Consider the following 19,117-nt stretch of genomic DNA (forward strand, 5'->3'; position numbering starts at 1 on the left):
GGACTTCTTCAGCTCAATTTCACGCCTATTACAAATATTAATGGACCGTTGCAGATGTGTGCAAATAAGATGATGATCCGTATTGATTGTCGCTTGAAAACAGTTTGCGCAAACATCAAAAGGCCGTTTCATAATTGCGTCATTTCGACATCGATTTTTCCTACCAAGTCGTGAAACCGTCAAATGTTGCTGTTCACCTATTGTTGTCAAATAGCGGTGACGAAACGCGTAGCGAAATCAATTAATTGCGTAATTAAACCGCGAGCGTGATAAGTTTATGTTAAAATTTAGAAAAATTCTTGTATTTGAGTTTGGTTTTCTTTTTGTTTGTTTTCAGTCGGTGGCTATTGTGTGTGTCTTAATTTGCGTTGCATAATAAATCAGTAGAATAACGCTTGAATTTCGCGCTCGACTGAGTGGAATTTCGTTGCCTAAAGGTCGCCAATTTAAATTATAAATACGTTAAAAAGGCAATTAAGATTGTCAACGGTTTTGATAAATTAATAATGCGACATTGCCTACACTTTATATTTACGTATTAATACGGTCACTGAATACGCCATACTTGCCGATTAACTTGTATTAATCTGTATCCGGATGGTGAAATGTGTGTTAACTTAATTTCTGATACTAATCTTAAGAAATATTATGTAATATTATATTTACACAATTCATTGAAGCATCGTGGAGTTTATTTAAACTTTACATTTAAATGTTCTTGAAAGAACATTGATTTGTTAGAAATCTTGGTACTTCTTACTAAGTAAGTTAATTCATATCATCTACATACTAGTGTATTGAAATTATCTTAAGGAACTAATTCCAAATTTCGTTTTGTAGAATTATATTGCCTTGATTCGAATGTTGCATGTTTCTAATATAACTGATAGGTGTGCTATGCATATTGACGTTTGTAAAAATGAGACATCTTGTACACTGTCATATGTGTAGCTAACATAAAGTGTCACTTTTTATTAAATCTTATAATTAACATTTGAGTGTTTTGTTGTTGTTGAGAAAGATGTATTTGGTATAGGTCTTAGTATAATTTTGATAAGTTATTGTGATTATTTGTTTCTTTTTAGAAGAAATTTGGTCCGTGAAATGTTCGATGATAAAGTTGGGCAAACATCATGCTGAGATGGATGGGTCCGAGGGGAAGGGTATCTGGAGAGCATGGGTCGGATGTTACGGACGATCCGTTGGCAGCGATCGATCCGAAGAGGTCGGATCAAGGGATTTACTCAGTGAGCAGGTCAGTGTATCTGCCGCGGGTCGCGATTCGAAACGCGGAATACGGTGTTGGGTGTGGGCACTTGGGAACTTGTGGTAGTAGTCTTAAAAACGGGTGAGTATCACCGCACACTAACAGAACACGCGCCCTGCGATTCAATCAATGCTAAATACCAGTCTCGGCATTCCAGGGTGAACCCAATATTCATCGACACCTACCGGGACACGACTCTAGGAAGGATACCGAGGAAGACGAAGCCGTTTACAGCTAGTAGATCGTCCCGCCAAAGCACACCGACCGGTGAAAAGTCGAGCTCTTCTGGATACGGAGGCAGCCACGGCACCAACGATCCAGCATATGTCGAAGCTGTCAAACTGAACGAAGTCACAACGATCGAGCAGAATTCCAACTACGTCAAATCCATAAAAGTAGCATCGAACAATAGGACCAAGAACAAGTCAAGCTGCAGCGCTTCTTCCGGAACCCTGAGCACCATCCCCGAAGGTAGGATAGACTTCACCATTCCTAGACCGATTTGGCCCAACAGACACCAAAGACCCGAGCCGATCAAACGAAATCCCGAATACGACTCGTTAGTGGACGAGGCTGTTCTTCTCTACACCTCTTTAAATTATAAACAGGAGAGTGTCAATACAGCGGCTAGTGAGGTTTCAATCAGGGAAGTTCTGATTGAACTGATGACCAATATAAATGCAACGATGGAAGGGAAAGGCGTTCTTAGTCCGGAAGAGATGTTGAAACGAGTCAACGAGAAGATCGCCTCCAGTCTGGAAGCTTTGAAAAACGTGACAGAAGAGGAGATGCGGTTGCTTTGCGTTAACCTATCCAACTCGAAAAACGTCAACTCGGTGGTTCGGGCTTTCAGCAACACCTCCTCCAGCGGAAACTCCAGCCAAAGTTCGCCGGAGTGGAGCAGTAGGTTAAGGACTTTATCGGATGCCGAGGAGATCTATCAAATACCTTCAGGCTCGTCGAGCAGCGGTTTCAGTGATGCAAAGCCGCATTTCGAGATCTCCGCTCTGCCAACGTTCGTTCATGAAGATCTGGCCAGTGTACCGAACGGGGTGAGAAACGCGATGATTTATGGGACACTGTGTCGGGGCGGCACTAAAGCCGATAAGTTGCTGGACAAGGAGAAGGCTCCTCCTGCGGTCCAACTGAAGAAGAGTCTGCTGAAAGCCGGTGATGACAGTAAACCGAGTGTGTGGGAACAGTATTACGGTGTGAATGTGGCCGCCGATGGGAAGATGGGAGAATTGAATAAGGATTATGTGCCCAAACCTACGGATGTACCTGTTTTTGTAAGTTTAAAATTTTATATATTAAAAACCTAATTTTAAGCTTTTACCAATAGAGTGTAAAGATTCGATATACAAAAGTATGAAACTGAAAGCCGGTGATGATGAAATAACGTAAGATATAGTTAATGGTAATAATAATTCCAAGTTAAATATGTATATTAGTAAGATAATAATTTAATATACGTTTAAGATCAATATCAAATTGGAGCTTCAGTTTTCAAATTAATTAATAATGTGTTACATAACTGAGATTAATTTAACGTATTACTTATATTGAATATTATGAAATCAATAACATGAAGCAAAATTTTATTATATAACACAACGGTATCATTCCTTATATTTTTAAATAAGAATGATATTTCACAATCTACTACCAAAACATTTAATTGCAGAAGGATGCTTTAACAATGCGAGTAAATGCAAATAGAACAGAATAATCTGTATATGAAATGAATTGAAGCTACTAGATTCCATCTGTTACGGAACATTATTTAGAGCATATCTTCGCGAGTTGTTGCGTCAAAACGTTGAGAAAACGGCCGATATTACAATTGTTGTATTAATTGTCTTGTAATTCGCAAGGTAATCCATTTCTAAAGTTGCCAAACGCGACACATGATCTTCCCCCATCTAATTAACTCTTCTTGAGCAAGGCCAGATCGTTACGCAAATCTCTGAATTTACATTGATAATGGTAAAACGTTTCTAATGAAGTCTAACTTTCACATCTCAATGAATGTGAGTGACTATTCAATATATATATATCCGTTTTTTGACGTGTGTTTGCAAGTTTTTTTTTTTTGGTTTGCGAAATATACAAATATATACTATTTTCACCAAAATATTTGTCAAACATTTGACACCTTAAAACTAGTATTACTTGTTTTCTTCAGTTACTTATTATTTGAGAAAATTTGTACTATCGTAACTGCCACAGAATATATAATAATTTAGTATTAAATTCTAATTTAACATTAAAAAAATTATAGAATAATTTCGAAAAAATATGTACAATTTAATTATTTTGTATGAATTATTAGATTTAGAAATTATTATATACTCACGGATGTTTGGATTTATTTCTGAGATTTAGAGATAAAGAAATCTGCAAAAAAAAAACGAATCCGTGTGAATAAAATAGATACTTTCATAATTGTATTTTTGGAGGTGATGCCTTGGCGTTTCACTCGCATTTATTTTTTCTCTCCTCTTTTTTTTATTTTGGTTTGAGTACGCCTTACAAATTTTAAATGTTAAAAGTTATGTTTGCGTATAATCCAGAAAAAAAAAACGTCCATACGCTGTTGTTTTTTTTAATGAAATGTTGTTGTTGTTATTATTTTCTTCTTGGCAATGATAATGTTTACAGTTGATGGATGCAATGTTGTGGGTCAGCTACCAGGCTTCAGTGTTTGCGTGGGAGAACCGCAAAATTTCTCTTTCAATTGACCAACGCGATTTTTAATAACGAAGAGGTCGAAGAGAGACAGAACCGAAAGAATGCTGCCCGTTTTGGTGTGTGTCTGTGTATGTATATGTAAGTGTTTGTATGTATATGTCGAGTGAGAATTTTTATTTTACGTATGCAAAGAACGCTGCTCCGTTATTTTCACTTTCAATGATTACTTGGCCTACTACCCTACATTATCGTTCAAAAACTGTAATGTGGACAAAACGCGGCTCCGCAGCCATTCGAAAGTGAACCAAGACACACAGCAAACGAGAGTGAGAAATATTATTATTGCCTCGATTAGCGACCATTTTTGCACCCAAATATTTATTTATATATATATCGATATATTTTAATTTAATCAATCGACGGCAACAACATAAAAAAAATAATCTTTGGTAATTATTGCCATGTTTATGTTCGGTAATAATCTATAATAATGATATATGTTCAGTGTATTAACTATATCTATTAATGAGACAGATCAAACAACTAATATTTGAATTACAATAGTAAATAATATTTCTTGAAACAAATAAACATAGATAAATAAAAATAATAAAACGCATTTATATAATCATAACATAACAAAATTAAAAAAAAATAACTGTTACAAAGATCTATTGACCATAAGTATTGTTCTAGGATTTTTATACATTAATTTGACTATTTTTATCTGAACTTTATCGAATACTTAACCATTTGCGGGCGGTGGGACACGGATTGTCCCACCTTCTGAACATGCCTAGTGGGGCATTATTATAATTTTCTAGGAATTATCCTTTAATTTAGTTGATATGTCAAAGTATGAATCTTGATATTCCATACTATCCAATGTTGATTCAGTTGACGTAGCTGTCTGATTCAGTTTTCAAGAAATTTCTGTCCATTCAAAGAGTTATGGTTCCTTAGGAAATAGATTAATTCCAAGTTTTAAATTACATCAGAGTATTAAAGTGTATGAATAATAGGTTGTAATGCTTGTCTTCTTCATTTAAAACAAGTTGATATAAAAAATGAATTCTATAATACTTTTTTATTCAATCTTTTATTATATAAAGTTTTATAATTTGTTCTCAATTTTTAATTAAAATATTTTGTTTGGTATAAAATATACAGTAAATACCTCTGTATATAATATCTTTTGATTGACGGTATATTATGTGTCCAAAACTTTGAAACAAAATGTTTTTCTTGACAGCAGATGAATCCTAATATACTTATCTCTTGGTTAAATACAGGTTTTTGTAATGTATTCCAAATTTTCAATTAAGATATTTTCTTGGTATCAAATGAATTCTAAAATACTCCTGTATGCAATATCTTTTCATTAAATACAGGATTCTTCATTTCTGCAGAATTTTAAATTCTTTCAGCCCAAATGAATATATTTTTCTTGGAATTAAATGAATCTTAAAATATACGTATATGCAATAACTTTTTATTGGAGAGAGGTTTTTTCAATGTGTTCAGAATATTGAATTAAGATGCTTTTATTAGTATCAAATAAATGCTAAAATACTTTTTTGTGGAATATTTTTTCAATCAACATAAGTTTTTTGAACAACTCTTATTTTTTTATTGTTTCTATGGAAATTAGATTTAATTTACATTTAACAATGAAGCAATAAAGATAATAACTTAAATAATGTATCTGAACAAAATTTCAGAACTTTTAAATCTTATAAAAAGTCTGACGATAAACGACTTAATGTTCAAATTATGTTAAACAGAACATGCGCATAAGTTATTTTAAAGTCTGCACGATCGTGTAAACATCACAGATAATAGATCAAAATGACATTTAAATATTTGAAAACTATTTATAAAAAAAATAACAATATATTTAAATTATGTGAACTTTGTATTCTATCCTACATGTTTTCGCAATAAACAAACCAATTGTCTGATTTATATGCAATTTTTCTTTCAACTCATACTGTGCAACGTTCCAATAGTTATTTATGCTTGCTCAACATACAAAATGCTGCACATTGCAATGTTAATAGTATCTCCATACACCTGAAGGATTGTGTGCGTTGTGGTCTAATAATCCTGCACAAACCATACTCAATAAATTCTCTAATAAAGAACGTTGCACAATTCGATTGTTGGGTGGTCTTTCATATATGATAATAATATATTTCATGGACAGATTAAGTCCAACAACAGTCTGGTATTATTTTTTTTTACTTTGTCGTAAATTAAAAAAAAAGATAAATTTTCTGTATAAAATAATCATTTTCTATATTTATGTTAAACTTCAAAGTAAGTTTAACATAAATATAGAAAAGTACTAGTAGTCCCCGCTTAAGTAACATTTTGTACCAAAACAGAGTATATCCAAAACTATATTTGTGTACTTGTGGGTTATAAAAGTTACTTATGAACTAGTAAATAATATATACATATATTTACTTGATACTTTCCAAGAAACATACCAAGTTCATATAAAGTAAATTTTACCAAATAACTGCAAATAAGTATATTTCTAGTATTAATAACTGTATTTGTATGCTTGTGACTTATAAAACTTACTTATCAAATACTAAATAATTTGAAATGGCTTACATATTTACTTGCCAAGTAACATACTAAATTTCTATAAAGTACATGTACATAAATGTAAGTGACTAGTATAAATTAATTGATGTATATTCATGTGAAATCTAGTAGTAAGTATAGTTTAATAAGACAGTACAATGATATGCATATGCATTTAATTGAAGAAACAGTTAAGGATTTGCCCATCTTGAGATTGCAGTCCTCTAGATACCAGAGCCAAAGAAAGCGCATGTAATTAATAAGAAGTACAGGAAACACGAAGTCTTTGAAAAAAGTAATTGCCGTCGTAATTTCAGTCGAAGGAGAAAATCTTCATCACCCATTTTAGTCCAAGAGGACATCCTTCGAGTACACTAGAACTATTTATCACCTGTCGATAAAACAAAAAAAGTTTCGATATAATCACGGATCACTGATTGAAAACAAAGTGTCCGCGATTATGCAACGGATGCAGATTAGACTTGACATTTTTGCTTAATTAAAGTCGCACTAATTCGCATAATCTACTAGAATGCAACGAAAGGTTAATGGAAACCGAATTGTCGCCCATACATATATTTTCGAGCATTGAAATTGGCACAAAAACGTTAATCTTGTTTAACGAGCGCGTAACTATTCAATTTGCATTTAATTTATGTAATAATCACATTATTTCGCGCGAATACAACGTTAATTAATTTGCAGCTATTATTTTTTTTGTATACCTTAGAAATTGGGAAACGTCGAGGCAAATAGTCCAACGAGGCAGCTTGATCATGACGAAAGACATATTCCAATCGCATTAGGTACTTACTTTTAAGAAATGGTAAATGTCAAAGTCATCATCAAGAGAAAGCGATTCTTTCATCTAAACAAGAGAATATATACTGACAATTATTGGTGTACAGATCAATAATCAAATCTCTGTAGTTATTGAAGTCCGAACGTTTAGGTTTAGAAACAAAGAACGTATATGTATACGAATAAAATTGTAGTTTACAAATTAAAGTTCATATTAAAGTACAAAAACAGAATTATATTTTACGAATTAAAGGAACTAGAGTTGCTCAGTCTCGACACTTTTTTTTTTATTCCCGGGACAAGAGACAACTGTTTAAGGCATTCCCGGAAATTCTCAAGACTCAAGAAATTTCCTTCTAAAGAAAATGTTCTCTCACATACAGTACTTATTGGTTTGTTTAGTGCTTTATATTGATACCGTTTTGTAGGAGATTGAATAATTTGCAGCCTTAATGCATTAAGTCCAAATCCCATATTTAAAGTTCTCGGTTCTTCGCCATTATCACTACTGATTAAAAATGTTTCAGAGTTAAAGATAAAGTATACATATATTTGAAATTATCTCTTCTACTTCCCGAGTATCGAACCTATAGATTTTTCCAAAATTAACGGGAAATTTGTCCCGAGAATTCCCGCTTCATCGAACGGATAAGACCAAAAAAAAAGCATCGATAATGCAGTATTGTAGTTTAGTAATTAAAGTTCAAATGTTTGGACCAATATCAAAAACACTTGAGTAACAGAACAAAAGTATGGTTCCCAAACATGCAATGAAGTATGTAGTTTTATTTATTTTTTTAATTCGGTTTTCGTTTAGGAACGAATTTTATTCGACAACCATTGAATTGTATAATATTAAATTGGTTTTGGTGCATGCAAATCACGTATAGAAATGCAACACTAAATTAAACTATAAAAGTTAAATTGGTTTTGGTGTACCGAGAATCGATCGTGTATAAAATTGGAGGAAATGAAATCACTAAATAATTGAATCTCCTATGGTTAACGTTATTGCGTAACCCGAAAGGACGAAACTTCCTACTTCCGACCCAATGCCATTTCGCCAATTAGTATAGATGCCCGTCTTATATTTGTCTTCAGCTGCGATACAAAATATACACCGCAATCATCCGCCTTACGTAACCAGTGCGAACTCCGAACAAGCAAGCAAACAAACAAGCAAAGAGAAAAAAAAAATAAGTACGAACAAACAGCGTATTGGTAATAATGAAAAACAATATTTGCAGTGTGCCGCTTTTGTCACCTGGCTAAAAGTGAAAGTAGAGTTAATTGGAAAATTATTGATCGTTCTTCACTTGGCTTATACAATTTTTACAATTGCGTTATGCAATAGAAAACGAAAATGAAGCAAAGAAAGTAAAATTTACACAAAAAAGAAACATACTCACTTAAGCACGTATAGGTTTCGTGGTGAACAATGGGACGTCGTGGAAAATTCGCATGGTTTTACGGTACGTTGACATTGACTCCATCATCACAACCATCATCATCGTCATTCGCAGCACGTCTTTTATATTTTCACGCGAGTTAACAAAAGCTGCATTTGCATAAACCGAAAACGAGGAAAAATAAAGCCAACTCATATCATTTCTTCTTTTACGTAAGAACTGCAAATTATTTCCTCGAATACATTATTCATTTGTTATTGTTTTTTTTTTATTATAATCATTTTGATATAATAGAGATGGATCATGACATTAATTTGATTTAACATTTGATGGAAAGGAATAAACATGTATTAAACTTATATAATCCATGGAATGAATCCACTGTTCCAGAAGAATGAAATGTAGTTATATACTAATAACACACATTATATTAACTTATTAAAAGAGTTCCGGTTTCTATGAATTAATTTGTTTTGATACATCTTTCGTAACGTGGAGAATCATATAGCAATTTTTTTTCTAATAACGGATTATAAGAAATTATGCTAGTATAAAAATAACATTCATATTTTTTAAAATAGTAATTAATTCTGTATTATATAATTTATTTTAAATATATATATATATTATATAATAACATTTAGTATCAATTTTTTGATAATCAATTTACAAATAATTACTTTCCTCTTCAAATTAAATATTATTATGTAATTAAGCATTTTGATAGTTTTATGTGTTTTAATATAGTAACAAGTATTTTTATTAATAATATTTCTAATGAAATTACAAAAGTATTTTTCAAATATTTAACCTTCAATAAGTTTGTTTTGAATTCCCATATGGTGTGTTCTAATTAACTATCCAAAACATGGGTTTTTTTGAAATTTCAAAATTTAGTATAATTATTTATCATGTAACGTGACGAATCGTATGCATATGTTGAAATGCAATATCAAATTAAATTTAAAAAAAAATGTTACATTCTAGTTTGAAAATGAGATTTGGAAAATTATTATATCTGCAAATGTTATTATAGTTTTCTCGAATTATTCGATCAAATTGAAATATTCAATCTATTCTTTGTCTACCAATATATTTGAGGTAGATGTATCAATTGGTGTCATCAGTTTGTCTTAACTTTAACATTAGATTTCAACTCTTTCCAAAATAGTTCGTAATTAATATTATATTAATATCTCTACTAGAATTGTATTATTATTTCAACAAACAGTACTATTATTACATAAATTTATATCAATTCTAAACAAAAGCAACATTATTTATTACTTTTATTGTAAATAAGAACTTCAGTTTTAAAATTTAGTAACTTACATAATTTTATAACTTACATAATGTCGATGTTCATGTGCATGGTTTGCAGCTGTTGTCTCGACGAAATTGTATCTCAATTCTATGTTGCTTCATAATGTTAATAGCGTTTCATAAGAATTATACATAAAATTAGGTTAAACTAATCTATTAATGTTCAAATTGCTCTATATAAAAGTAAACCTGTTTCCAATGCTTATTTAATTGATATATCCAATTTTCGCATCTGTTTGAATCCTGGCAAATCAAGAAACAAAATAAAATAGAAAAATGCACTGTACAAAGGATAAAAACCGATCATTTATCTATTAAATATGATTTTGTGTACTATCAACAAGATTATTTTTTTTAATTTATTTTGATATTTCTTAATTAAAACTTAATATGTTTAGAAAATGAATTAATATGTTTATTGACATTTTTAATACATATATAAGTCATTTTGAGGATTTAGGCTAAACATCTGATTTTTATTGCTATTTGTTTCGCAAAAAAGTTGTATAATTAAGATGACGCGAATGTCTCCATTTTCGTTAATTATGAATACTAATCTAGAAGAGAAAGCCCTAGTTTGTCACGTAGTTTTGAAATCAATTCGACAAGTTTGATAAAAAAAAATAATATTCAGGATTTTATTATATAGTAAAGATATTTTAGAATTGTAGCAAATAAATCATTGAAATAGTTAATAAAATAATTATTTTTTCTATATAAAATAAATATTAAATGAATTAAACTCAATTGTACAACTATTGACAAGAGATTAAAAGTAGATATCATTACATAAAACAAATTAGTTATAATTAGATATTAGTAATTAGTTGCCGTTGATTACTTTCTAATTACATCATCGAAAATATTTAATGATTCGTAATAACCATTTTTTTTATTGCATGAATTATACACTTAAATAAATATAAATAAAATTTATGCTGTATATTATTATGTATAATTTAAGTCTTATGTTCATCTTGATAAGATCCAATAGATAAGAATTTAATTTTCTAAATTATATATTTAGCTTTGGCTAATTGAGAGTAAAATTTATAAATTCTTTATACAATAATATTTAAATTCAAAATTGTACTTGAAAACCATTGAAGAAAGTTTCAATTTAGATATGATGAATACATTTCAAATTGCTTTTTTACTGAGTCTAATTAGGTATTCATGTATTTAAATATTATAATGATTGAAAGGCTTAAATTTGTTTGAGTATAAGTATAAATTCGAGGCATAGAAATTAAAGAGTTTTTCTCTTCAAAACTTTCTCAGGTCATCTTTTCGTTTTGACCCGGCCGCTCGTAAAACCGTCAATTTTCACACGCTAGAATCTTGATACTGTCACATACTTATTTTTACTAATGTGGACATTTGAAAGGCGCCTAAAACAACTTAACCTATCCTAACTTGTAACTCATTCTACCCAATACCACACTACTGTTTCATGGACACACTATAATCTAAATAAAAAAAATGTACACTGCCAAACCAAAGAGTTACGTAACTTGCGTTGGTATCATGTACGCAAAATGGAATACGGTTTCTTTGCATGTATAGTAGAGAGAAAGAGAGAAAAAAATCGGCGAGAAGGCGCCATATCCAGCTGAGTGGTCAGACGATATGTAATTTTTGTTATGAATAAATAAATCACAGAAGGTCGTTGAGTGTGGTTTGACTCAGACAAAGTATATACTGCAATTCATTCGTAGGTTTCAAACTGATAATGGTGTTTCACGATGCTAAAACCTCAGGCTAAAAGCGATTGACCGGATGACCGAGTTTTTTTTGTTATTGTTGTTCTCTTCTGTTGCTGTATTTCTATATTAATAAAATAGTTCTCTTCTTGTCTACCAATAAACAACGTGTAAAGAGGCCCACCTTAAATGAGAACAAACTAGACGGGGCTGAGATAATTCATCTGAAGATGATGATTTTTTTTTGTTGAAAGTGTTAAGGATTGCGAAACGGAATTTTACAGAACGCGCGTATTCCGAAAATCGAGCGGATGGAAATTAACCTTAGGCTACTCTATTCCAAGATACAGTTTATCTGAACTAAGGTGGACCTCGTTGCCTTAGGTCAGTTGCACGAATAGCATTATTATTCTATTTTTTTTTCTGCATGCGTTTTGCATGTAATCAATTTCACAATTGCATTAGTTTTTTATGTCTTCAACGCTTTCTCTTTATATGTGTTCGTATCTGCATAAAAAGTGTATAATTATGTATTCCATGAATTATTCAGTTGCGGCTAATAGATGTTACACTTATAATTACGTATTTACATTTGAATACTATTAGTTGTGTCTGGGCATGGGCGATTTGTAACAAGCGGAATTTTGAAACCAAGACAAGGATGTCAAGTGGAAAACAGCCTTCTCAATTCTTTTTTTCTGTGTTATTCTTCGGAATCCGCGAAGTCCAGTTACCATATTTAATTCTGTGGCGACATATGTGAAAATAGACCGATACATTTTCATGTAACACCTAGGAAAAGTGAGCCTGAAGTGAATAACAAACCGCGGAGGAAGACAAGAGAATGGTGGAGCGTGGGTTAAATACACATTCTGCTCTTACGTGAATCATCAGAATGTTGTGAGTATTTTTTTTTTATTTTCGTGGATACTGGTGGAACCTCGACTACTTTAAAACGCACGTGAAATGTACAAGGTGATATTTTGATTCAATACCAATATTTTATACATCCTATATTAGTTATAGAAAAACGGAAATTCAGTGAATCATTCTCTAGTATTTTTGAATGTCCAATAGACCCTCGGCTTCTTTATTTGTACAGGACATACAAAATATGGTCATTTTTTCAATGTAAACTTAATTTTAGATTCTGGATCACTAATTCACAAATTACATCCACTTCCTTTATTGCCCAAAATCGTCATTTTTAACCGTAACTTGGCCATGGCGATAGAGGCGTATGACATGGGCGCAACTAGATTAAGGACGCAAAATTTGACTTTTGACATATACATTTTTTAGTTACGGGGCGCAAGTAGATACTTTCCACAGACGCTTTATAGCCTCATCACAGCTCTGCCTAATGTTATTTTATATAGTAACTAGGTAAAGTATAGAATATCAAGCAGAACTATCAATTAATATAAAAAAAATCTTTAAATTAACTACCATGAATCGGAATTTCATAAAATTTCTGTCTATCACACTGATTATAGTATTCGGTTAACGAACAGTTCTGACTGCGAACAAATTGTAACTTGTTCGCATAACAAAGATATGTTTGGATAACATTGCAATACATTTGTAGAATAATATTTTATTGACAGCCTATCAAAGTCTATGGCAAACGGATTATGACATAAACTTTAAACAGAAATTATATATAATATGATAATTTGGTGATAAAACTCCTAAACTTAATTATTGTTGTAATTGTCAATACTTAAGTGAAACAGAGTTAGTTAATTAATTATTATATAAAGTGCAATTACTATTACTTCTCGCAACATTAACTTGCATGTTTTAAAATTCTTTGGAGCATTAAATTTGTTTACTAACTATATTAAATTGATTGCGCCGTATCCGCAATTTTAAATAATTGAACGGTCAATTATAATGTTTGTGGCCTTTCTACGATCTATCAATTATTCAAATATTATACACTAAATCGTTCTTTTTTTCTACAACCATTAAATTGTCGACGAAAAAAAATGCGTAGGCAGATTTAGTATAAAGAAGTTTCTATAGTTCATTTCAATAAAGGATGTATTTTTTTTAGATATTTAATCGATTTTTTGTTTTTGTTTTTAGTCCTTTCTCAGTTTAATGCATTTACTTTTACAAATCATTATATTATAGTTTTTATATACTTTTTAAGTATGAGATATTTTAATGAATATAAATTTGTTTTTTTCTTTGTAAGATGAATTGACGTTGATTATTACTTTGCAAATCATTAAAGCTAAATAGAATAATTTAGACACACACATTTAGACTAGTCATCTATAGATTACGTAACGATAATCTTGCGAACGATTTAGGGCGCTTTCTATGTTTCAATTTTGATTAGCATCTCATGGGATCTATTATTTTGAAAGAAAGAACTTTCACTTTAAATTTAGACTGATTTAACTAGATTCTTGTATTCGGTTAATATAAGTTAGGTATTCTACAAAATCTGTATAATAGCGTTTCTCAACCTCTTTGCCTAGCATGCCAAAATATTTACGAAGAGTATTTCATAAGTTCTTAGCTTTGACACAAGGTGACAGCTGTAATTTTCTCCGTATTTGGGTAGCGACCCATAGGTTAAGGCAGGGTTTCCCAAAATATGTTCCGGTGTTTCCAGTGTTCCGCGGAAAATTAATAGGTGTTCCGTGAAAACTTGAAATGAAATAATTACTAAATCAATTATTACTGATTTTTACCTTACAAAATAAACAAGATTTTCCGTGAAAATTTCAAGATTTATGAAGTGTTTTATTGAAAAAATTAGGAAACCCTGGGTTAAAATTTCCTGATATACTTAGTACTTAGTTGATTATCATTGAAGTAGTCAGTATATTGGCATATATTTCTTATATTTGACAAGTAGTTTTTGCAGGTGTACCAATCTAGTGATATATCTCATTTATTTTGTCCATCCAGGAGCATATTTTCATTTTTCAAGAGGTACATCTTTTTAAATTGGAAAAGAGATTACTTTTGAGATATTATTAGCTTATATTTCTTATAATTTTCTTCTTTTTACTCGAGTATAGATGAATTGATCATAATATTATCAACAACTTCTCAATTAAAATTATTATATAATCGTTGCACAATTGGGTGCAATATAAAGGTGCAACCGCGCTACGTTTGCTAAGTGTAACTTATCTGACATATGTGCTTGTACTATTATATATATTGAAATATATGCATGTTTCCTATAGAATACAGATGAAAAGAGATAGGTATAACAAATACATATAGACGTTTGAAGCAATGCTATATATCAAGCCTGTTAGGAGAGTAATGCAAGACAATTCAATCGAAGTCTTTTTATGGGAATAATCGAGACTCGATCACTGCCGGGTCAGACAATGTAAACATAAGATTGCTTTCAATTAATACTATAAACGTATTAATTGGTAATTAACGCTTTCATAAGAATAGGCGGCAAATGCAGCTGCCTGGACATAGGTATCACAACCTGCAGTTGTTATGCAATTAGCATTCCGACGCAGATCTAACATAATAGTATCAATAATAGTTTAATTTGACTGTTGCAAGTGTACATATGCGAATGCATTTTTGACCGCGCCCAAAATTCCACATAATTTCCTGCGTGGATGGAATTCGACTAGACTTTTTATGAAGCTTTCGTAACGTCATGACTTACAGTGAAATTATTTCAACAATTCTGAATAATGAAATTTATTAATCAATCAGCACAAATTATTTACAAATTTAATTTTTTTATTTATATTTATATAAAAAACTGTTCGTTTTGGAAAATTATATTATTTTACATGTATTTTTTTTAAAGTTATGACAATTTAATGGGAACCTAATAAAAAGTTGTTTTTTTTTTCAATAGAAAAATATATTAAGAGGATTTATGTAATTAATTTTTAATTCTCAAAAATCGACTTGTTTATAAAGTTTACATTTCTATTTTATTTTTTTCGTAATAATTCCTTGGCACAATTGTATTTGAATATGTCGAAAACAACCAATTTGTTTACGTTCAATGTACGTCAATTCAATTTTTGATTTATAGAAATTCGTGTGAATTATTAATTGCTAGTTAAATATTTTTATAGCACCTAATAAAATATGAAATGAATTTATATTGAATATCCTGCGGTTAAATGTTTATTCAGCTATGTAAATATTAAGGCTTCCTAACTTTTTTGTAAGGAGCAGAGCGTGAAACATTCTCTTTAAAACGTGATTGAGAATCCAATTTTTATTCTCATATTTCTTATTATATTAAGTTGATAATATTATAAAAAAATAGATTTTTAAAACAGTTATGTAATAAATGAATCCATGCAGATCTTTAAGTTGAGGATTATTTTTTATAATAGTTCTTTTTATTTTTTATTTATAATATTTTATTAGTCAGAGTGTACTAAATAAGTAAACTACATTAATCTACTTGATTCAAAGAGTTTAAACATTTTAAACTTTGGGTTGTTATTTTTTTCTAAGTTGATGTATCAATGAATTTACAACTCAATTTACAACATTCATTCATTTTTATTGAAGCAACTTTTTTCAATATATAGGTTGCGACTCAAAATAGGGTTTTTTAAGGGTCGCAAAGTGACATCTGTCACCTTGTGTCAAATAGTGAAATACTATTAGAAATTTGATCGCAGTACAACTACTGTGTTCTAAATTGTCCACAGTTGACCTAAAAGTTACCTACAACTTTAATCTTAAATGCAGACATATATTTAACTTAATACACGGATTCACATTCGGTAATCCAGATTTTAGATCATTTTAAAGAATTTCTCTACTTAGAATACGTTTTCTACGTTTTTAGCAATACAACCGTAATATTGATCATTTAAATTTACAGCATTATATTTTTTCAGTTCTCTACTAAATACATGTATTTCCGGGACATATTGAGACTAGTACATTTTGTCCCGATTAAGCGACTCAATTATCCGAAGTTCCTGAAAAAAATGTTGTTTTTAATATTTTATTCAATAAATTACACAAAATTAAACAAGTCGCAAAACTATACTTATGCATACTGTTGTGTCCAACCATTATTATTAAAATTGTTATTACTAATATAAAGTATTAACGAACTAGAGATAACCACGGCATTTCTTAGTAGCATTATTATATAAACATATACATCAGCATAAAGGAATCTCTACGGTAATTCCAGTTCGATACACTTTAATATAAACAAAGGGGACCAAGCGTAAACATTCCCATCGATACTCCTATATCTTTACTCCGAATTCAAGTCCTTATAATAAACATATAATATAAGTTTTTAGAAATAGTCTCAGTAAAACATTTAAAGACTAATAAAGTTTCAGTAAAACCTTAATAAGATGAACATAGTCTAATAAGAATCTGATGAGCATAGTAGTCTCAGATAAATCTTAAATCGACCATGTAACGAATAAAGTTACGTAAAACCAAACGAATTTCATTAAACTCCCAACTGAGACTCCACAACGACATCACCAGACAATAGTCTGTGTCCAGAATTCCATCTATAGGAAACGACAATACATATCAAAAATAATTGAATAAGTAGAAAGTTATATAAATTCTGAAAGAAAAATTGTATTGTCCAAAAGAAAATTATATAAAATTATGTATTTTGGAAAAATTTGTGGTTTGCCCTCTGTTTCTTCGAGATTGTAGTTGTACAAAATTAACGCAGATATTTATTGTTGATATAGGACTCCCGTCATACGCTTATACATAATGATGTCTCCAGCGCCAAATATTCACGTATGAATAACGCACGATTAATGTCCCGATTAAACGGAATATTGTCCCGAAAAGCAGAGTTTTTTTTTGATATTTTCGCGGTTTTTTCGCTCTTTGGAATTTGTCCCTAATAAGCGTTGTCCCAAGGAATCGACTGTAGTTTATTGTACATCCTTAACAGAAAGAAAAATACTTGTTTATTTTATAAGATTTTGTTTGTATTAATTTTTGGATTAGGTGTTATTACTGTTGATATATGAAGTTTGCAAGGAATAGTAAGGTATAAGATGGAGACTATCAGATGTATTATGAAATTGTTTTCGGTTTGCCGAAAAATGCTTCGTGGAATGCATTTATTTATGGAACAAGATTTTAGCAAGACCCTGTGTCCACAGCTGGTTTCCTATATAAGGTGAAACAAGGATGAAGTGACTAAAGCGGTAGTCATTCCACATTTTCGATGACTTTAAAAATAAAACGACAGGACTTTCATCTATCGCATGAAAAAAAATATAAAGGTTTACATCTAAATAATATAAGAAATTAATAATAAATGAAGTCAAATAAAATGAACGTACCTAATATATGAATCTTTTATGCAACAGACGCTGTTGCAAAAGTTAATCTGCCGTGCTCCACTTTTTCGAGTTCCTTAAAATTCCATGCAATTAATTATAATAAATTTTCTATTAATTATTGTTATTCCTCCCCACCAATTTCGTCGACGCCAATTTCTACTCTCGCTTTTTTTTTCTCGAATGAGAGAGAGAGAGAAAAAATAAATAAAACAAAAAATAAAACAAAAATAAACGGAGATAAAAATTGCGCAAGAAGCAAACAGAATGTTGTTGTTTTATTGCAGTGGAAGAAACGGCCTTCGAAGGACGCTCTCGTCTCTCTGACACAAGTCAAACTGCTTATTTCTCAATATATATATACATACAACAACAACAAAAAACGGAATCAGTGTGAGTGAAAGAGAGAAAGAAAATTATAAATAAATAATTTAAACATTCCATTCTCGAAAATTCAATTAAAACTTGTAACATTTCTAGGGACAATAACAACAAATTTTTTGGAAGGATTCTCGATTGGTTCAAGCGTTTTTGTTTTTGTTTTGATCGGGAAAAACTTGCAGCGAACGGCATTGTCCTAGATAAGGACTCTCGTTGCAACATTTAAAATTGAGCCTCTCGATAAGGTTACCAATGCGCGCGCGACTGAGATTATATAATCTTTAATTTGGTATAAATATTCCATTGCATTGGCATTTAAATTTTTATTTCATTTTCGTTAATTACACGCATTCGGTTTATCAATGTTAAGTTCTCCATGTGATCACCATAAAGAGAGGACTTTTACGAGTCTATCGCGTAGCCTCCTATAAATCGTGGCACGAGCCTGATAAATGTCATCTGTCAAATATCGAATTATTCAACAATGTCATCTGTCATATACTTCATTCATCGAAAATGTCAACTGTCAAAATTTAATCTCAACAGTTTTTGACAGATGACAGATGACAGATTGAGCAAATACTGAATTATTCTGCAATGTGATCTGTCAAAAACTGAACTCTTATAATATCAAATACA

General features: G+C 30.7%; 1 protein-coding gene across 2 annotated transcripts in view; it reads left to right on the plus strand.

Annotated features, from left to right (window-relative positions):
- Nucleotides 1-1,089: 1,089 nt before the first annotated feature.
- LOC108560594 overlaps nt 1,090-19,117 on the plus strand; it is a 37,464-nt gene continuing 19,436 nt past the window's right edge. The window contains exons 1-2 of one of the 2 annotated variants that reach the window (XM_017918229.1): nt 1,090-1,348; nt 1,425-2,556. In XM_017918229.1, coding sequence (XP_017773718.1) covers nt 1,134-1,348; nt 1,425-2,556 — 1,347 coding nt within the window. In that variant the 5' untranslated portion in view covers nt 1,090-1,133. The remainder of the gene's footprint in view (nt 1,349-1,424; nt 2,557-19,117) is intronic. The other variant, XM_017918231.1, reaches the window with a different exon arrangement.

Source organism: Nicrophorus vespilloides, unplaced genomic scaffold, assembly GCF_001412225.1.
Source record: "Nicrophorus vespilloides isolate i.1.1-1 unplaced genomic scaffold, Nicve_v1.0, whole genome shotgun sequence".
In the NCBI taxonomy this organism is placed as follows: domain Eukaryota; kingdom Metazoa; phylum Arthropoda; class Insecta; order Coleoptera; family Silphidae; genus Nicrophorus; species Nicrophorus vespilloides.